General features: G+C 45.5%; 1 protein-coding gene across 13 annotated transcripts in view; it reads right to left on the bottom strand.

Annotated features, from left to right (window-relative positions):
* Positions 1–22519, bottom strand: part of DLG1 (discs large MAGUK scaffold protein 1) — a 313387-nt gene that overhangs the window by 72050 nt on the left and 218818 nt on the right. For all 13 annotated transcript variants that reach the window (XM_090054468.1, XM_090054470.1, XM_090054469.1 and 10 more), the window contains 3 exons: positions 11906–12032; positions 4474–4630; positions 2102–2204 (listed from right to left, as the gene is read on the bottom strand). In XM_090054468.1, the coding sequence (XP_089910594.1) occupies positions 2102–2204; positions 4474–4630; positions 11906–12032 (387 nt within the window). The remainder of the gene's footprint in view (positions 1–2101; positions 2205–4473; positions 4631–11905; positions 12033–22519) is intronic.

Genomic DNA, 22519 nt, shown 5'->3' with positions numbered 1-22519 from the left:
ACATCTTAGTGTCATCAGCAAATTTGAACAGGGTGCTTCTTACCCCCTCGTCCAAATCACTGATGAAGATGTTGAACAGTGCGGGCCCGAGAACCGAGCCCTGGGGGACCCCACTGCCCACGTCCCTCCAGGCTGAGAAGGACCCATCCACTACCACCCTCTAGGTGTGGCCCACCAGTCAGGTGGTGACCCATTTGACTGTGTGGGTGTCTACACCACAGCCCCCAGTTTCTTAATGAGAACGGGGTGAGAGACAGTGTCAAAAGCCTTCCGGAAGTCCAGGAAGACTATATCCACTGCTACCCCTGCATCTAATGATCTGGTGATCTGATCGTAAAAGGCCACCAGGTTGGTCTGACAGGACCTGCCACTGATGAACCTGTGTTGGTTGCCCCTAAGCATGCAGTCCCCTGCTGGCCCCTCCTGGATGTGTGCCAGCATAATTTTCTCGAACAGCTTGCCTAGGATCGAGGTAAGACTAACCGGCCTATAGTTTCCCGGGTCCTCCTTCCTCCCTTTTTTGAAGATGGGGACCACGTTGGCCCTCTTCCAGTCCTCCGGTACCTCACCAGAGCACCACGAGTGCTCATAAAGCCGTGCCAGAGGACTTGCAATGACCTCGGCCAGTTCCTTTAGAACTCTAGGGTGGAGATCGTCTGGGCCGGCTGACTTGAATACATCCAACCCCTCCAGAAGCTCCCTAACCCGTGACCCAGGAGTGCCTCCCCCGGGGCCCGAGGGGGGCTCAGTAGGGAGGTGGCTGTTCTGGTCCCTACTTAGGAAGACGGAGGCAAAGAAATTGTTAAACATGTTAGCTTTGCCGTCTGGTGTGACGACCAAGTTTCCCATGGCGTCCTGCAAGGGCCCCACATTACCCGGGACCTTCTTTTTACCCCCTACGTATTTAAAAAAGGACTTCTTATTGTCCTTAATCTGGGAAGCTAGCCCCAGTTCCATCTGTGCCTTGGCCTTCCTAACTACCCCCCTACATCTCCGAGCAACTACAGAATATCCTCCCTGGTGATGACCCCTTCTTTCCATTGGGTGTAAGCCTCCTTTTTAGCAAGGAGACATTCCCGGATGCTTTTGGTGAGCCGTGGAGGCTTGTGTGCTCTTCTGCTCCCTTTGATCCTCGTTAGGATTACCTTCCTTTGGGCTTGGAGGATCGCCTCCTTAAGGAGCGACCACTCTCCTTGGACATCTGGCTCCCCTCCGGGACCTCAGTGCTTCTCCAACTATCCTCCTTAGCTTGTTGAAGTCTGCCCTCCTAAAATCTAGGGCCGCTGCCTTACTGCATGCCGAAGTACTAATGAAGTGTTAAAGTTGTTTTTTCCCCAAGAAAAGAATATTAACATGATAAAAGTTACACTAGCTCCCTAATGCCTCAGAAAAGTTGGTAATACAAGTTTGTTTTCTGATTGATCATAGCCATCTGGTTTCTCAGCACCATCTTTGTGTGCAAGTCAAGAAACTTATGTCACTGCAAGCTGAATGAGGGTCATCCTCAGCATTAACTCTGCATCCAGATGCTACTAATGTGCCAAGTCATTAACAATTACCCTGATACCAAAGTGGTTTATCAGGATATAGCAGAACACCAAACCACTGTGCTCCAATCAATGGTGCACTGTTTCCTTTTAAACCCTTTGAAAAGGGAAGGGGAGAGGCTGCTCCACAGCACACACCAAGTCTGCTTGCTCCTGCAAAACTCCTCACAGCAGCTGAGCACAGGAGAGCTGTTCCCACTCCTTTTTGTAACAAGGGCAAAATAAGGCAGGGATGTTCAACTTCAGTTTGACCACCTGACTCACGGGGTCTGGAGAGGACTGTGAAATGGAGGCAATTCCACTTAGTTCTAAGTTGCAAGTTTTATCTCAATGGTCAGGGTCATCATGAAACAGTTATGAATGTCACCACACAACAGGCACATCCTGATTGTCACTGGAACAAACATGAAATTACAGCCACATTCTATGTTAACACCCGCTGCATGGACCTCTCCCTTCCTGAAACAAGTGAAAAACTGACACCCATGAAAAAGCAACCTTTAAAACTTTCAGTTACACATGTGGAACATGAATCTAGAGAGGAATACTTCTACCTTCTGGACGGTATTGTGCCACAATGGTTACGGCTTGGCCTGCATTCTTCAAGGCAGCTGCTGCTTGCTCGTGGGTTGCAGCTTTGAGGTCAACACCATTAACCTGCAAGCAAAACAGAGTAATTTCTTTACTGAAGTAAAATTTCTTGTTTACTGAAAATGTTCATAGAACATAGTGTACTCATGGGAGAAACTATATGATACAACCTAACCTTCGCTACACAAAATATTCCATTACAAGGGATTTTCCAACTCTGATATAAACTGCACATTATATATTCTTGAATTTAATACTGAAATTAAGGCATATAGATCCATTCTCACACAGATATCTATCTATTTAGTGATGCAGGAGCAGTTCAAAACTTTAAAGATTTTTTTTTAAATGAACTTATATGGATTGAACTTTGTTATAGTTAACTGTCTTAGCATATGTAATATTACCTGCTGTTAAAAAATGTTTCTACTATTTTCACAGAAAAACTGATGACATATAGCTTTGCACATCTACATTTTTCTTTCAACAAGTTTACAAGGTTTTAACTGCTGGGAAAAACCATGTAGAAATAGACGGAATAGCGGGTATTTATCCAGTGTAGACAAAAACAATGTACAACTGAAAGGACTACTAAAGTTCAATATTTTTTCACACACAACCCGCCTCCAAATGTAACATGCACAATATTTTGGGAAGGCCCCAAGAAGGAAAAAAGATCTTACCCTGGAGTACAGATAAGGACCTGAGGTCTGGGCCCCGAGGGGTTGGAGCCACACGCTGGGCTGGGAGCCGCACCCTGGGGCTGGGGACCATATCCCCGGGTTGGATGTTTGGGGGGCCGTGTGTCAGGCCTGGTCTGGCTGAAGTGGAGCTGGTGGCTGTATGGCAGGCCCAATCTGGTTGCGGCAGCACTGGGGCCACACCTGATCCGGCCACAGCAGGGCTGGGCTGCGTGACAGGTTTACCCTGAGCGCTGACTCCAGAGTTGCACGGCAGGTCTGACTCAGCACGTGGCTCTGCAGCCAGAGCCCAGGATCCAGCCACAGGCCAACCCCATATGCCAACACAATCTAGTGACTTTTTTATTTTATTTTGGGGAGATATAGGGGAGGGAAGGCTCCCATGGGAGCCACAGCAATTAATGCTGCCACTGCTCCCCCTCACCCCAGCTGCCCAGACCCATAAGAAGCTTTTCCTTGCATACAACGTGCTCTCTTATTTCCCACATAGGGTTTGGGGAAAAAATGAATGGGTTATATGAAGATGATTTAGCATCTCTTCTCTCGCAGCACCACTATCTGTCTGGCTAACACTTCATTTCCTGTTACAGGCCTTGTGGACATATGCCAGTGCACTTACTGTAACGTGCTCTGTAATTATGTAAATGCATCTAGTGCCTGCTGAGATGGGGCTAATAAGTTACCCACTATATAAAATTCAATTAATATTTAAAATGCATTTTACTATTATGTGCTCTATTGGGTTTTGTGATGCAGAAGTGCAATTCAATTCCCCTCTGGCATTTAGATTTGCATTGTATTTTTTTTTTATTAGTCCTCACTATAATCCATTTAAATAAATTTAGTTTGCTTACTTTCAGTGTCCATAATATCTCAAGGATAAAATATAAATCCTGAAGTTGTGTTTGGTTTGTACAAACCAAGAACCTGTAGAAGATTATGCATCTAAAGAATGCAAATAAAATAAGTCTATGAACTGGAAACTACATATGGAGAAAATGCAGACTCTTTAATCTATTCCACATAGTTCCAGAAAACTACCTTGGAGCACCTCAGTTGCAGACAACTACCCTGCAATCTGCTGCTAAGTCATCTTTCTTTTTTACATGCCTTCCATTACTGCAATATTTTCAGGCCCTATAGAAAATACTTCTGTGCACGTGCATTAAAGACTGCAGCTGTGTAGGTCATTTGCTGAGACTCACATAGAGAACAGGTGCAGAAGCAAGGAACTATAGCCACATATCCTAGGTCCCAGCCCAGAGTCCAAACCACTGCTTCATTCTTCCTTTCTGGGTACCCGACAGAAACCTGCACCATCTGTCTACTTACCCATTTTTATGGGAGCCAAATAATAAACTTTCTCCCTATTTTAAAACAGCAAATATAAAATAAAACATACAATATGAAGTATATGAACTGTAGTGTGCATGATATGCCCTCAGCACCAAGATTTGGGGCTCTGAATCCAAATCTGATTAACTTAAAGCACAATACTTAGTCCTAATTCCTGCTGTCTCCAATTCAGACTAACTAACTACAGTGTAACTAAATTTTAGTGCAATGAGTCATGTAAACAACAGAGCAGGTCAAAAGAAGGAAAGGTAATCATTCTTCAAAATCTTGACACTTACTGAAATGATACGGTCTCCTTTTCTGAGCTCCCCGCTCAGATCAGCAGGGCCTCCTGCTAGGATGAATGAAATAAAAATTCCTTCTCCATCTTCCCCTCCCACAATGTTGAAGCCAAGCCCTGTTGATCCTCGATGTAGGACAACTTTTCTAGGTTCCCTAAAAGGCAAAAGAGAGAGTCACTTAACATGAATTATAGCCAAAAAAAGCAGATATACATATAGATAGATACAGATCTATCTATCTATCTATCTAGATATATATAAGCCCTGACAAAATCCATACAGCAGAGGATCTTGGCTAGATTAACAGCCACACACATGCAGCAGGGGCCACTCTGATAGATGCAGTGCACACAAGATTCCTGGCCTCAGAAGAGGTAGTAACTTAAGCATAAGGCAAAACATGACAGCTATATCCCAACAGCACAAGGAAACTAAGAAAAAACACGATAAGTGGAAAACAGTCTTCCTTATCGTCTCTTTTATATCCCCTATTCATCTTCACTTCTCTCACTGACTCAGCTGACTCCAGATCTTGCACTTCATCTTTTATTTCCTACCTGTCTAGTTTACACTGTCGGCTTGCTCATAACCTTTTGTGAAGCACCTGTCTTGAGGATGATTAAAAGGAAGAATGCAGAGTCCTGGAAGAGAACAGATCTACATTCCTCCTCACCTGTCGTTACATCCTCCTGTGACCTAAGAGAAGTGTCTTCACATGTCACTCAATTCAGCTGCAAATTACAGATCACACCTATCTAAAGGGCGCTGTGGGGCTTTGCTGATTTCATAGATTCACAGATTGTCAGGGGCTGGAATGGACCACAGAGATCATCGGGTCCAGCCCCCCCCGCTCTACGCAGGAAGACAATGGGTTAAGTGACCCCAGTGCAGTGACTGTCTAGTCTCCTCTTGAAAACTTCCAAGTAGGCGACTGCACCACCTCTGCAGGGAGTTTATTCCACAGTTGGGACACCCTGACTGTGAAGGAGTTTTTCCTGGCATTAAGCCTGAAGCGGCCTTCCAGGAGCTTGTACCCATTGGTCCTGGTCTTCCCCAGGGCAGTCCTCCAGCTGTGGTCTCACCAGTGTGGAGTATAGTGACAGTCGTTTGTAAGACACTAAGCTCCTGAAATGCAGATACTAGATGAGCTTTATTAGGCGTTAGCCAGCATCCATTTCTTACCTTAAGGGAAAAAACCCCCCTCAGTTGACAATATTCTGTTGTGTGTCAAATGATACTAATGAGAAGACAACAGAAATGCCTTTCTCCCAAACTGAGATCAAATGGGAGAGCCACCCCTCTGAATTTTAGAAAAAGGCAATGGTTTATGAGACTGTGTCTGGAACGGTACTGAGTTTGTTGCAGTATTAAGGCCTCTGTGACAGTGCGTGGGATAATGCAGACAAGGTTCTGTGGTTCCTTTAAGTGTGCTATGCCTTTATCCAGCTGTATGCATTCAGTGTGAATGGAAGGTGTGGGTTCAGATTCTGTCAGTGCTCTGTTAGCTTCAGGTGGCTACCGTGTCAGTTCAAAAGGTGTTAGGATCTAAGGTGAGAACCTGGATATTTGTTCTGAAGGACTTGATCAGGAAGGCAAACAACATTCAAAGATATTTTGAGCCACTTTTGTATTGTATGAGCCATTACAAAAATTAAGACCCCCTACCCTGGGGGTCTTTAAGAGAAGGCTGGATGAACACCTTGCCAAGGTTGTTTGACCCCAATAATCTTTCCTGCCATGGCAGGGGGTCAGACTTGATGATCGTCCGACCCTACCAACTATGAAACTATGAAAACTATTTTTCTCCCTACAACTAAATAAGTCAGACTAGGAAAAAGTAAAGCTTAGCCAATACTTTGCCAGATGAATTTAATTGCAGTGAAAATACTTTTGGTTTCAGTTGTGAATACAATAAGGACCAATTCAAGAACCCCGCTTACACATTCTCACAGGACCTCCCCCCCTTCCTTTCCAAAGGAATTCAGCTGCAGTTACTCCAAATTAACTTCACATGACAATACAAAAACAAATATACTCCAGCAATTTTACAGTATTTTAGTGCGATTCAAAAGAGAAGGGGCAAAGAAGTAGAATATCAGAACATCATGCTATAAGGTAGCACCATTAGACAATATGTCTCTGCTTTTACCAAAGGAAAAACTGACTGCACTGCTATTACTAGATACAGAGGCAAGAGAATGGAGAATGTCAGTAAAAGAAAAGTCAGTCTCATATTTTAGGTGGAAAATGTCTGCATTGCATTGAAAAGATCACTAGAGTGCACTAAAGATCAGCCACTGATCATTTCCACTCCTCTCAGGATGTCTATTTACATGAGAAGCCAAAAGCAGCTGAACTTTATAAACAGAGGTTTGCTTTTCATTCTCGTGTTTCTCGCTCTCATTCCAGGGACACAGTCTCTAAAGCAGGTGCTGCTCCTTACCGAGATCCTTCACCACCTTGCTGCTGTGCTGCTCAGGCACCCGCCACTGTCAGAGTTCCTGTCCTTCCAGAGAACTCTTGTTATGGCTTGATATGGGGTATTGGTCTGAAGGCAGGGAAATGCCTGTGTGCCACGCTAGTTCAGACTTGAAGAATGAAACTGGCAGTCAATTTCTATAATGTGCTGCAGAAGGAAAAATAAAACAAAAAACCTTTTCTCCTTTAAAAAGAGTCAAAGTGCAGTTAAAGGACCATGAAGAATTAGGGAAAAAAAACTTTTTGAAAACAGCCAAACTTAATTTTCTGTATGCATGTTAGAGAAAATCCTCACTGGTACATTTTGCTGGTGCAGTATGTCTAGAAAGTCATCAAGCCCAGACAATTTCAAATGACAAGGGACAGAAAGGAAAGCATGCTCTAGAGTCCTGAAGTCCTTATAGAGAACACCCAGCCAGCTATCCTTTATCCAATTCAGATGTCTCCATAAACTGCAGCTGCAGCAGCACGGCACCGGGGAAGGGGCCTTCTCTGGGTAGGCCACTTAGGCCATTTAGGGCTCTACAGGTCAGAGCCAACACCTTCATCTCCACCCAGACACCAGTGGCCAGCCAAGGCAGTCCCTATAGCAGTTGGTATCCATGCACCCTCCAGGAAAAGCTGAGCTCTGGGGGTGAGTGAGCTGCTGCCCCAGGATCAGTCTCAAAAAAGGCAATAGTCACAAGCAACGGCTAATTAGTCCAGAGTGTGGAATAAACTCCCTCCAGAGGTGGTGCAGTTGCCTACCCTGGAGGTTTTCAAGAGGAGACTGGGCAGTCGCCGCGATGGGGTCACCTAACCCCAGTTGTCTTCCTGCCTAGAGCAGGGGGGCTGGACGCGATGATCTGCAAGGTCCCTTCCAGCCCCTGACAATCTATGAATCCATGAACAGATCCATGTCAGGCTGGCACAGCCTTATAGAGGCACATTACAAGAATCTAAATCTGATATAATAAAAGGCTGGAACAGCGACAAGGTTCAAGCTCAAAAGAGAATCACAACCTCTTGGCAGGCAAGGGAGGTATAAAACCGAGTGGATTCCTGCAGTAACTGGGTTGCACAACAGCAGAGGAGGGGGTGTCAAACCACTGCTTCATAGGCAATGGTGGGCATGCCTCCTCTACACAAAGGACTGCTCTTACACCTGTCTTCTCATTTCATTGCTTCTCTCAGTCCATCTCCAGCTTGGTCTTACCTAGCTCACTCACATTTATGACAAAACCTTGAGTAGAATCTTTCTCTTGCACTGAACTGCATCCAAGTTGGATAAATTACAGAGTTAGGAGTCATTAGTACACAGGAACAAAGTATAGCCCTCCATGTAGACATTCCAGTCACAAGAGGCGTCCCACCAGGTCTCTGTGATGCCACATGCTGCAGCTTCCTGCTTCTCTTGTTTATTTCCCCACACTTCTTGCACGTGTATACATATATCAGATGTATTTCGCATTTTGACCTACTTGCTTCCCTTTTGCACTGCTTCTTCCTGCCCTGCGACTCTCTGGCCATTTCTCTCAGTTAAGTTGCTTCTCTGGTCCTTTCCCCTCTGGACTGTTTGCTCTACTGCTGGAAGGTTTTATTTACCACCCACCATGACACCTACTTTAAAGCCCTCCTTACTAAGTTGACCAGATGACACCCAAAGATGTTCTTTCCAGTTTTGGTCTGACGGATCCCATCTCTTGAAAGCAGTCCTCCTTCCTAAAACACCCACCCACTGTCAAAATCTGAAGCCTTCATGTCTACATCACCATCTCAGCCATATGTTTACTTCAAGGATACGATGGTCCTTGCCTGGATCCTTGCTTTCCATGGGAAGAATCCATGAGAACACCACTTGTGCTCCAAGCTCCTTACCCTTCCTACCAAGAGCCTCAAAGTCATCTCTGATCTGCTTAGTATCACTGGTTCGTGTGTGGACCAGCAGGAAAGAGAAATGGTCTGAAGGATGGATAAGCTTGTTGTTCTCTTTGTGACATCCTGAATTTGGGCACCAGGCAGAAAGCACACCTTCCAAGACCCCAAATCCAGACAAAGTAATGTCTCTGTTTCCCACAGAAGAGGGTCACCAACTACCACCACTCCTCTTTCTTTTTCATCCAGCAGTCCTAGAGCCCCTGCCCCTGGGGCCTTGCACTTCCTGCTCTCTGGATTGCCGAGTCCTCTGCAACTTGCTTGCAGATGTCCTCTCTTCTGCTTTTTCCTCACCTGTTTCACGGCAGTGCCAAAAGTGGCTGCTGACTTCAATCCATTCCTCTTCAACTGCATTAGCAATGGCTTCTGAGCAAGCAACAGAGAGCCTGGCCTCTCTGAGAGGTGCACAGTGTCTTCACAAAAAAATGGACCCAGTACTTCCCCATCAGTGTCCACCAGCCAGGAAGGATGTGGATTCCTAGTACAGGTTGTGAGATGAGTGCCCTTTGGCCCACCACTATCTCAGTGAGCACCACAGGCTGGACTTTTAGCAGAAAAGATAAGCCTCTTGTTCTCCCCCAAGCCCTTGTTCCACCACCACAGAAACTTATGCTTACCCTGCAACTAATCGATCTTGTTCATAAAATTATACGCAAAAAGGACTCAGGCCAGAAAATGAGTTAAGACAGTCAGCATTTACCAGATTACCAAACCTTTGCTGGGTAACCAACCTGCCATCAGGCATTGTGGATATTATGGAGGAAAAAGCAATTCTCTTTGTCTGCTCCATAGAAAACAAGTATAAAACTCTGGTGCAGGCTTCAGCCTCTCCTTGAGATTCCCCCACTGGACCATCGGCTGTCACCTCGCATTTCATTTGTTACAGGTAATGTGTCAGCTGAGGGGACTTTCATAGATTGTCAGGGGCTGGAAGGGACCTCGCAGATCATCAGGTTCAGCCCCCCCGCTCTACGCAGGAAGACAACTGGGGTTAGGTGACCACGGTGTGCTGACTGTCCAGTCTCCTCTTGAAAACCTCCAGGGTAGGCAACTGCACCACCTCTGCAGGGAGTTTATTGCACAGTTGGGACACCCTGACTGGGAAGGAGTTTTTCCTGGCCGTAAGCCTGAAATGGCTTTCCAGGAGTTTGTACCCATTGGTCCTGGTCTTCCCCAAGGGTGCCCTAGTGAACAGCTGTTTACCAAGCCCTTGATGCACTCCTCTGATATAGCGGTAAGCTGCTATCAAGTCCTCTCTCAATCTTCTCTTCTGTAGGCTAAAGAGGCCCAGGTCCCTGTCTCTCCTTGCAGGGCTTGTCTTGCAAGTCCCTGATCATATGGGTGGCTCTCCTCTGGACTTGCTCAAGTTTTTCCACGTCCTAGTTGAAGTGCAATGCCCAGAACTGGATGCAGTACTTCAACTGCGGTCTCATCAGTGCAGAGGACAGTGGGAGGATCACTTCCTTAGTCTTACATGAGATGCAACGGTTGCTGCATGCCAGCATGTTGTTTGCCCTGTTGACCACCGCATTGCACTGACGGTTCATATTCATGCAATGGTCAATCACCGGAGGACGAAGAGCCAGGACTATACCTACAGGCTGGGGAACTCCCTTCTCGTCAGTGCAGAGGCAGAAAAGGATCTTGGAGTCATCACTGATGCCAAGATGAACATGGGCCAGCAGTGTGGGGATGCGGTCAGGAAGGCCACCCGCACCTTGTCATGTATCCACAGATGCATCTCGAGCAGGTCCAGGGAGGTGATCCTCCCCCTCTATGCGGCACTGGTCAGGCCGCAGCTGGAGTCCTGCGTCCAGTTCTGGGTGCTGCACTTCAGGAGGGATGTGGACAACATGGAAAGGGTCCAGAGGAGGCCACCCACATGGTCACGGGGCAGCAGGGCAGGCCCTACGAGGAGAGGCGACGGGACCTGAACCTGTTTAGCCTCCACAAGAGAAGGCTGAGGGGGATCTTGTGGCCTGTTACAAACTAGTCAGGGGGGACCAGCAGGCACTGGGGGAGTCCCTGTTCCCCCGAGCACAACCAGGAGTGACCAGGAATAACGGTCACAAGCTGGCAGAGGGGAGATTCAGATTAGACATCAGGAGGCACGACTTCACTGTCAGGGTGGCTAGGATCTGAGACCAACTTCCAAGACAAATGGTGCTGGCTCCTACCCTGGGGGTCTAAGAGGAGGCTAGATGAACACCTTGCTGGGGTTGTTTGACCCCAGTACTTTTTCCTGCCAAGGCAGGGGGTAGACTTGATGATCTGCTCAGGTCCCTTCCGACCCTACTAACTATGAAACTACCCGTAGGTCCCTTTTGGCTATGGTGCAAGTCAAGCTGTCACCTCCAAGCTTGTATGTATGTTGAGGGTTACCTGCCCCCAGATGGAGCACCTTATACTTGAAAGTGTTAAACTTCATCTGGTTCTGGTCTGCCCAGTTCTCCAGCCTGTCCAGGTCCACCTCTATCTGCAACCTATCTTCTGGCATGGCCACACTGCCCCATAACTTGGTGTTGTTCGCAAACTTGGCCAGCGAGCTTTTCACTCCCCCATCCAAACCACTGATAAAGATGTTGAAAGCACCAGTCCAAGCACGAACGCCTGAGGGACACCCCTGGCCACCAAGCCATGCTGGTTGTCATTCAGGATCTTACCTTCCGTGAGCGTATTGCGCATAGATTCTTTAATGAACTTTTCCAGGATGTTCCCTGGGATGGAGATTAGGCTGCCTAGCCTATTTTTGCCCGGATCCAACTATAGTTGCCCCAACTTGTGGGGAAAGGAACAGTCATAGACACCAGGTGGGACAACTTCACCAGAAGTGGAGTGAGGAGAATACTGCAATCTCCTACCAAATCCCTGAGGAAGTATAACATCATTTGGACCATTTACACATGGTCTCTTAGATTTCCTGGTTACTGTTTCTGAACTGATCAATGTATTGTTGTTGTGGATCATTACTGTGGGAAAGCTTATTCAAGTCTCTAACCCAAGGTAGAATTAAAGTATGGATTGAACAGCTCCTTACCTTGTAATCTCGTCATCTCCAAGCATCCCCTTTGGAACTGGGGAATATCTCCCTGGGGATGCTGGTGGCAGTGACTGCCCCAGGTAGGCAGGAGGACTGATATGGTTATCCACTGGCTGAGAATAAGCTTAAAACAAAAGAAGAAAATATTCAGGGGTTAAGTCATTTGCAAATACCTGAATAAATATACCATACAGAGTAATTTGTTTTACAGGCAACCACATTCATTCAAGTCTAACAGTGCACTTAAAATGTCACAGATGTGGAACATGACACCGAAGTGAGATGCAAGCGAGAAACTCGCTTTGAATCTTAACACCAATTTCCCAGGTTCCCTACCCAGACAGTTAGCAAAGAATATACTATTTTAAAGTTGTTTCATTATAAGTAAGACATTTTTCTTATTATTAAGTAATAGGCATTGTGATTGGAAGTGCTAATTAAGTAAGAGACAAGAATCGGCATTTTTGTTAAGTGGCCCTAAGTTTATTAAACCTGAGATCTCTTATGACATACCTCCCCTGGCAGCAGGGGAAACAGGAGGTAAGATCAAGGCTCTTCCTGCCTGATGCCTTTTAAGTGCCTAGCTCTAAAAAACTTCATAAAAACGTAAGAATTGCCATTTACTGGGCAGACCAGAAGTGGGGCGGGCGCTAAGGCACAGGGTTGCCAGGCCAGACGTGGCAAGTTCCAGGCTGCAGCAGAAGTGCTCATGGCATGGCCTTGTCAGAGTCCACCACAACTGCAAATTCTGCTAAATACCTTGTAACACGATGGCATGAAAAAGGAAAGGAAGGCTGGTTTATGTCCATTAGCTCCTTTGGGTCCTGCCTAAGCTAGTGCTATATCTTACCAGGAAGGAGGCCTTGCTGGGAAGACCCCCAGGGACAGCAGTTTCCCATCCCTGGTCTGATCCTGTTTCTGGGTAGAGTTTCACTGGGCAGCATCCATCAGCTCCTTGGATTCATTCAGGGGCCAGCAGGCACTGTCCAGCAAGCTCTGCTCGGTGTGCCTCCTTGATGCACTAATTATAAACCTCTGACCTTCATTCCCATTCTTGTTATGTTTTCAGTTGTCCCAAGCAATTACTTGTTACCTTTCCAGCAGCCTCCCTGTTCAAAGGAGGCTAATAGTTTATTTGGTGGGCACTGCTCCACAATTCTTCTAAAGCACCAAATAGGCCTGTGTCACATGGGCAGTGTGCATCTGCTGGAAGGGAGAGTGAACAGGGTTTGACCAGGGGGTTTTTCACACATGAAGGGTGGGGTGGGTGAACTGGACCACCCCTCACCTGCGGGGGAGGGGCTCCAATACACCTGCCCCACCCTCTGGGGGGGACCGACTGAGACCCCACCCCTGACTGAACGCTCCCTGTCCCACCCTCTGGTGGGGGACACAGACTGAAACCCCCCAGACTGAACGCTCCCTTCCCCCTTGCCCCACCCTCCGGGGGGGACGGGCTGAAACCCCCCAGACTGAACGCTCCTTTCCCCCCTCCCATTCTGAAAACAACAAAAGGCTAGCAGGCAGAGCAGACAAGTTACAGAAAACGCTACATTTTGAAATGTCTTCACCTGATGCCTCCTGCAATGAGGGGTCAGATTTTTATCTGACTGGCTGTTTTGGAAGCTGTCTGCAGGCGTGCACTTGTGTTTGGTCACAGCTATAAACTGATTTCTGTAGCCAGATCAGGTGAAAATTGTCACTTCCGTCTGCATCCCTAGAGATTACATTTTGAGAGTCATTAAGGGTGTATACAGAAGTGTTCTGGGCACGTTTTACAGCGCTGTCATTTGAAACACTTTTTACAGCACTATTATATACAGCACTCTTGAATATGACAGAAGTGCTGCGTTTGGGAAAGGAGGGGCTCAGACCTTCCCTGCACTTTCCAGGCTAGGGAGCAGGTGGGGCAACGTCACAGCCTCCTGGGGCTTCTCTCCTGGTCTCAAATTCGAGCAGCATATGAAAGTTATTTACAACACTGCAGGTTGCCAACATGCTTTAAAATGTAAAATACAGTGCTTTGCATTTAATACCTCATTTAACAGGGATTAACTTAAAGCACTATACCCATTTTTAAAGTGCTGTTAAGTCATGGCAATAAAGTGCTTTGAAAGTGAACGGCAACTTCTGTACACACCCTGGCTGCATCCAGATGAGTGGCCATGCGGTATGTCTGCAGCACCACATACCATACATTCAGGTGTTCTGTGTGCTACATGGTAGCAGCATGGCAAGTTTTTTTTTACCCCAATACAAAGTGGTGTGGGGCCTGTCACCAGGGATGTGCAATAGGACATTAGTAGCCTATAATGACGGTTAAGTGGAAATATAGGGTTAGAGGGAGTGTAGAGCATTAAGGGAGAAGATGTTTTGAGAGAGGATTCAGCAGGTAGTGCCGCTCCCTGTGAGCAGGTTCAATGTCTGGATGTAGGTATCTTTTTCTTCAGAGCAACTCACCTAAACCCAGACTTGTCTTAGCAAAAAGAAGCAATCTGTTATACCAGTAAGTGGTCATTTGCCCTCTTGCCTGAATGTTCTGCCCTATCTATGAAGCGAGAGGGCACGGACAAGTCTTTCAGTCATACTGGGAGACACTGCCCATACAGGACAAAGTGAAAGTTACTTTGAGATGCGTGGCACACAAGGTTCTTTGGGTAAATGTGAGATCTTTTATTAGACCAACTAAATAGCTGGAAAAATTGTTCTTAGCAAACTTTCAGGCACAGACACCCTTCTTCCAGCATATCAGCTCGGTACTTCCTGGTTTTCAGAAACCTGTGCTTCACTAAACTTGCAGTTGAAGATACCAGTGGGCAACTGTATGTTAAAAGTTTTTCAGAGAGAATTTCCTGGGCTTTTCTCTGTAGGTGTCAGCTGTTGTCTGGGCAGTTGTAACTACCACGCAGGTTTGGTTCCCGAGATGCGACTGCAGTGGTGAAATGGAAAGGATGCTCTAGCATTCGGACACGGTTGTCCGCACCAGGTGCACTCTGCTATAATGGAACATGGATAATGGTCACTCTTTTGAAATATAGAGGGGGGAGTTGCGCAGTGGGCAGGGAGAAAAATGAGGCACGATTAAAGTCTTAAAACTTTTATAGTTACTTTAAGCACATGAAAGAAGATTGACATCTCATCCCACACCATAGCCACCCTAACAACATTTCCAGCTAGCCCTCATCCTCCCATAGTAGTTCTGAGTTCAGACAAGTACTTCAGCTACGGACATGGGGGACAGTCAAAGCAGACGCTTCAAGGAAGGATGATATTAAGACAGTAAACAGTTCTTTACAGAAACAAAATGCTTTCGCAACTCTAACTAATCCTAACAAGGTCCTTGTGAGGGTGTGAATAAGTAACAATCAGATTTCTAAACAGGGAAACAGATGTTGATTAAGCAGCTTGCTCAAACCCACACAGCTAGTGAAGGATACAACCAAGATTACAATTGCAAGCTTCTGGCATCACATCTTCTGCTCCATCCACTAAGACCTCTTACATGCCATGTCAGAAAGTGCAATATATGCTAGTTATTTAGTGTCAAGTGTAAAAAATGTATTCAGAAACATGCAAGCAATTGTCAGTACTAGGTTAAAGAATCAATCACTTCCTAGTGTAAGCTTGATTCTCAACCCCAGACACAAATCATCTCGTTTGGAGCTGCTACCCCTTAGAGACCTCAGTCTTACAGGTATTCTATTCTCCAGTCTCTTGGCAACAGTCATAGAGAAGTAAGGCTGGAAGGGACCCTGAAGAGACCATCTAATCCATTATCAGTCATCGTATCATTAGATTGGTATTACGAGTAGCTGCTGGTAAATGCCAAACTTGCATAATCAATGTATGCAAACTCCTGTAACCTTTATTCTTGTGCAGTCTATTTGGCCTAACAGTGATTGCTGCTACAAATCAATAATCCACTCATTTGTAGATTATGGCAGATAAGGGGACAGCTAGCAGCTATTTATGATTTAGAAACAGGAAATAAACTCCCTATAATTGTGCACATGCACTTTGTACACCCACAAGTAAATACTATAATAAAAAGGGCAAAATAATTTAAGACTTTTTTGGCACCCAGATGCATTTATTTTCAGCGCCCTCTGCTTTAAAAGGCACAAAAATGTATTCACAGTGAACACATAGTGATATGACAATTTTGTAATCTTAAAATAGTTATTTATAGAACATGCACTACAGATGCATTTCAATTTTTATTAACATGTGCTCAGTAATTTACCATTCTTAAAAACCGGAGACAACCAGATGGTATTAGCTTTTAAAATAAAGCCTCCAAACTACAAGTCACAAAAATACGAAAGCAGTGGTTTACAATCATTTTAAACTCAAGGCACCCTTTGTTTGATTTGAGGAATCACTTAAAAAATGCCAGCTCTTACTTTTAATAATAAAATAATAAAAAAATAACAGAGCAGTTTTCTTTTGTGAGGAACGCAGAAAAGACCACACAACAGGTCAGAACGTTTTAACACTACGAATTCCTACTTGTAACCTCTCGGTTTATCTTGTGAATCCTGTTTGCAAGTCACAGCACCCTGGTTCAGATTCATTGTAGCAGAATAATCTAACAGCCAACAAAATTGTTTTCTTTCCTACTTTTTATTTAATTTGCAGTTAGCATTGGATGGGGAGGAGTGGGAGAAGGAGTGTTACACAGTTTCACCTAATACCAGTATTTAATAGGTTTTGTGTTAAGATGCATTTAAATCTGTCCTTAAATACAATCAAAAATGGATACAGCAAATATATAAATACTTAGCTTTCATTTTTCCACTTTGCAAACATTATTCTGTTTAATTCAAAGTTGAAAATGATTTCATATTTGAATAAGTGAGTTTTAAAGATATTCCTTGCCTCAGTGAGAAAGGGAAATTAATAATGGATGATGCAGAGAAGGTTGGAGGTGCTTAATGCCTTTTTCACTTCAGCCTTCACAAAAAAGGTCAAGTACCAGAAGACTGGCACAATTAACAGAAGGATAAGGAAGGAGATAATCGGCCTAGTGTAGGAAAACAACAGGTTAGAGACACCTAGGGAAGCTGGATGTTTTTGAAGCAGCGGGGGCAGAGAAGACTGACCCGAGCACTCAGAGATGGCTGAGATCAGTACAGAGCCACTGACGATTATCTCTGAGATCTTGTGCAGGATCTGGTAAGGTTCCTGGAGACTGTGCCAGTCTTTAAAAAAAAGGGAATAAGGAAAAAGTACAGACTGGTCAGTCTGACCTTGAACCCCGGAAAGATTACGGACAACCCTGCAAGTGAAGTGCTACAAAGTGCTTGGACAGCACTAACTAGATAAATACAGGAAGATGGGATCAAAGAAGGTTTTAGCCCCCTGGCCAGAGTGCAATGAAGTCACCACGCAGACGTGCTCTCCAGGCAAAGGGAGACACAGGGTGCTTTTGCTCTGCCCTCCCCTGGGGCAGAAGGACTGTTTCAAGCTGATGCCACATGTGCATCAGCTGGAGGCAGCTGCCGGGGAGGGCAACCCCCAGCCCCTGTGAGTGTAGAAGGGAGGAGCCCTGTGATCCCTGCCCTTGCCCCACCTCCCCAGCAGGAAAAAGGGGGCTGTGTGTACCATGTCCCAGGATAGCAACCGCAGCCATCCAGCACAGCCCACAGCTGCCAGCACAGGGAGGGGAAACACTCTCAGCACCTCCATCCCCGTGGGTGAAGAGCTGCTTCTGTGGGGGAGGCTGAGGGAAGACCTTGGTAAATTGGAGGAGTGGTCCAAAATTAAGGGGATGACATTCAGTAGAGGCAAGGGCACAGTACCGTACAAGGACCAAACAATCAACTGCACCAAAGTGAATCAGGGAATGATGAGGCTACAGTACTGCAGAAAAGGTCCTGGAAGTTATAATGGACTGAAACCTGAGTAAGATTCAGTGTGGTACCACTGCAAAAATAAAAAAAAAAACATATTGGGGAGTATTAGCAGGAGCACCTCATGCAAGTCATGAGAAGTGACTTCCAGTGTATTCAGGGGTGTAGGTTGTAGCGGTGTTGGTCTAAGGGCATAGGCAGACAAGGACAAGGTTCTTTGGGTGAATCTAGTATCTTTTATTAGACCAACTTAAGAAGTTGGGAAAAAAAAAATTTAAGCAAGGTTTTAGGTTCAAAAATCCTTCGTCAGGCTGAGGAAGTCCCGGCAGTCAGTGTGTGCTCTTCCTGGATGGACTGAAAAGTAAAGCAGCCAGAGGCTGGGCTGGTCTGCATGCAAGACAGGCGGTCAGTGAATATGCAGACTGAGGAGTCAGTGGGTGAGAGACAGGCTGGGTGTGAGGGAAAGAGGAGGGATGAATAGGGGAGCGGTACCTGGGGAATCAGATGTCAGGTAGGTTATAATGTGTCATAAATCCAACGTCTATATTTAGTCCATGCTTTTTAGTGTCCAGGAGGTTGATGAAGTGGAGTTCATGGGTTCATCTCTGGGAAGTGTTTGGAAGTTCCCTTTGAGGATCAGGACTGAGAGATTGGAGAGAGAGTGGTTTTCTTGGGAGAAATGTGCTCCCACAGGTCATTGGGTAGTATTCCTGTCTTTGATAGATTTCTGGTGTGCGTTCATTTGGGTTTTTGAATCCAAAAGCTTGCTTAAAGTTTTTTTTTCCAACTACATAAGTTGGTCTAATAAAAGATATCAGAGTCACCCAAAGAACCTTGCCTTCCAGTCTATTCAGCACTGAAGCACTGCATGGAGTTTCAGAGACTGCGCTTCAAGACGCATGGACAAGTTGGGAAATGTCCAGAAGAAAATAGCAAAAATGATGAAAGACCTAGAAAACACAGCATACAGGAAAAGGCTGGAAAAAGCATAATTATTTAGTCTGGAGAAGAGAAGGTTGTTACCAAACCTCTCTCAGTATTTAAATACAAACCTGGAAGCATAAATCGGTTTTCCTCTGTGTTCACAGGGGACAGGGCAAGAAGTAATCATCTTAAATTTAAAATGGGGAAATCAAGGCTGGATAGTAAGAAGAGCATCCTAGCCATGAGGGTGGTTCAGTCCTGGGGCAGGCTGCCCAGAGAGGCGGTGGAATCTCTACCCCTGCAAGTTTTCCAGGGCAGGTCAGACCAACACTGACTAGGATAGTTCAGGCAGGCAGGGGCTGGATTAGCCGACCTCCTGGCATCCCCTCCAGCCCTACTCTTCTATAAGAATTGTTCGGATGATTCCAAGTATCCACATGGGCTCTATTTCTAATTCTTCTCTTAACTACTGCCCCTAGTTACATTTAGGAATAGGGATGAAATCTCGATTCAACTAGAAATGAAACAAAGACAGATTAAAACAAAATCTTTCAGTAATTTATGGGAAAATTAGAGGCGAGTTTATGAAGCCCTTAAATAAAACTTCCTTCCCAAATGTCGAATATGAGTAACTCTGAATAGTAACTACTAAAAACTGGTGAGATATTTTAAGACAAGTAAAATTCCTTAAAAAAAAAAAAAAAGGGTAAATAAATGAATTATTCAATGAGTTATTTTACAATGCCTCCTGCTTACAACAACATGGAAGAGAATCAGGGGAGATAAAGTGAAACCTCTCTAAGATATCCTTCAATATTATGTGCGCTCATTTTGCGTGACCTACACAGAGTCCCATTTTTTATTCTTATTTTACAGGCTGTGTTATTGTCACCTTTCTTTCCCCTCTTCTATTTCTGTCAAATAAATTCTTATCAGTTAGCCCTGCTGACCCTTTGCAGCTATCACGTCACTGAAATGCCAACAACCCCGACAAGTTCTAACAATACACTGACTTTGCCCAAGTGCTCTGATGCCAGGAACAGATGCTGCATTTGTCTCTGGACAAGCTGTGCCGATGTTCATCCTGGAACAGAAATGTCCTTTCCAATCAGGGTTCAGTGAGCAGCTGAATGCACTGCTGCTTTTCTGTCACTGATTCAAAGATGCAATCCTGGGACAACTGCTCAGATGCACTTGCAATGTCCCAGGATAAACTTGATACTTAGCCTGCAAACCTTTTCAGAATTTAGCTCGGGATTCAGCCTTAGGCATCTGAATGACTACACTTAATCCCAGGATAAAATGGGTTATCCTGGGACAAATGCAATGTTTGTTTGTAGCCTGATATGCTAGATGCTGTCCTTTCATGCTGACCCAGGCCAATTACCTTCATAATGCTGATGGCTGTATTTCTGATAACTGTTTGTGTGTAGTGCTAATAAAAACATTATGCAATTAACCTTGTGGCAAGAGTCAGTGATAAAACAGCACACAGTGTTTGGAAACTGCATTCTTCTAAATTTCTATATGTTAAGCCAAACAGTAGGTATAAATCACCCTGTCAGAAACTTAAGACTGGAAAATATAAGAGATCTCGTATTAGTCCTCAGTCACATGAGGATAATAATAATAATAATAATAATAAAAAACAGTTAATAAGCGGCATTCTTCTCTAAACATGTTTTCTGGGTCAGCTCGCAGTCTAAGCAGGAGTTCCCAACAGAAAAGATACAGGCAAGGGAAATCAGAAAACATCAGGAATTGACAGTGTGCGGCGCCCACCTAATGAAGGCAGCATGCACAGTGCACAGTGATGGCAAATTCCCTAATGTCCAGACAGGGTGCTTATACTTGAAAAAATGCTTTCATACTTCAGTAAAGGAAGCCAGACTTGTCTCCCCCCCAAAAATAAAAATCTCTCTCATGGAACAAGCCTTGATAGATGGCATCTTTTTTTCCTGTTTGGTATGGGAATTAGCTAGAGGAAACTAGCTGGCAGGAAAAGCTGAAGAGAGAGGCAGGATCTAAACCCCTCCAAGGAGATAAGCACCTAGGTTAGGGCTGAAGGGAGGCACGTACTTTAACTGTGAACACTCCCCTGGTGTCCTGTGCCTAAGTAAGAGCAGGCTTCCCATGGAAAATGAAAAAGAAAACAAGTCCACACCAGACACAGGCACCCACTGGGGAAGTACGAAACCCGTTTTCAAATCCTCACTCCCCCAGATCTGGAGCTAGGACTTACCCTCCACGTTTCTTGCATCCCAGGAGAAACCACTAACCACCAGACTATCTGGGTAGTCTGAGGAGTGTCCTAGTCTCACCTGTTGAAACTGCTCACCCTCATATGAATAATAACAAAGATTACTGGTGCAGAGAGCTGAACCTGACTGTATCACCAAGGCCTGTGCCTACACTCCAGGTCATGAATTTACACTCACTTTTTCTTCAGGCCAACGGATATTTAATATCTACAGGGGGCTGGGTCAGTGGCTGCTGCGTAACCCCCCTGGGCACCAGAGCTGCACCAATACAGGTCCTCTGGCAGCCACAAGGATTAATGCCATCACTTGCAGGTCACCTACCCCTTGAGAAGCCCCGCAATCTGGATCCAGCTGACAAGCAGCCCTATGATCTGGATCTGCCCCCACGAGGCCAAGTGAGTCTGACATCCCAGCTCTACAGCATGGGATATGATTTGCTTCCCAGGATCATCTGGGGGCACCTAGGACTCCTGTGGCTGGTGCTGCCCCTCTCTGCTCGTGGCACACTGTGGTTTCCTGAGGCTGTTTCCATCTCAGGTGCATGGTAGCTTTCATGCACCGGAGGGCTGGGGTGAAGCAGCCTGAGGACCCTTCTGGACAGACTGCACGTGTAGCTGCCTGTAACCTCAGGGGACTGAACTCAGTGACTGTGGTGGCCCCTCCTGGCCCACATTTAAATGGAGAGCTGCTTACCTGCTTTTCTAAGTATTCCACAACAGGAGGTACAGAGGCTCATGCTTAGTACAGGCGACTCAGGGTATGAAATCACGTGGCCTTTCATGCTGTTACATGAATCTCTGTGGACCAGCATAGTTAACGATGGGCAAAATCAAGCCCTAGACATAAGTCTGCTGCCTACACAAAAGCGACAGTTCAGTGTCAGTGGGCTTCAAGCGCAGCTGTACTACAAGGAGGTCAAAGCAGTTACTGAGAAGCCGCTGTGGCCCAGATCTCCCTGTTTTTCCTGTTTAGATCAAAAAATCAGACACATATACAACAAATCAAGCTTTAAACTAGCAAGGCCAGATAATGACAGCAATGAAGATGTTGGGACATGGATAGCATAGCTGTCTGGGATACATACTTGGGCTTCTAGCCTGCCCTGAAGTCCATGAAGTGAGCTCCTTGCTGCTGTCATGAATCTAGGCAGATTAAGCTACTGGGGAATGACAAGTTGCAATCACACCTTCATTTTCTGTGGAAACATACCCATAGTTTTCACTGCTGAAATGCTGCTTCATCCTAGCAAGAGGGTGGAGAAAGGGGCAGACACTTGAGCAATGTGTTTTCTAAGAAAAGGTTTAATTTAAAGCAGTGCCTTGAGAACGCTTCTGGCGTGCCACAGGGTGTGCCACGCAACGTTAGCACTGTTAGGTGTGCAAACATGATTCACAGGATAAACCCAGAGATGTCAAGTAAGAATCCAGAGCGTTAAAAATATTCTGGCCTGTTGCGATCTTCCCGAGTTCTCTGCAACAGAAGAGTTATTATAAGTGTTTTGAATACTGAAGGAAAGTTATATGAGCTAATGTTTAAGAACAAATTTAGAATAAATAGAAACGTTCAAATCAGAA

This window comes from Crocodylus siamensis, chromosome 6 (genome assembly GCF_052110815.1).
Source record: "Crocodylus siamensis isolate JL-2025a chromosome 6, ASM5211081v1, whole genome shotgun sequence".
Classification (NCBI taxonomy): Eukaryota; Metazoa; Chordata; order Crocodylia; family Crocodylidae; genus Crocodylus; species Crocodylus siamensis.
Note: the sequence above shows the minus strand (reverse complement) of the source record. Positions and strands in the feature narration are given on the sequence as shown.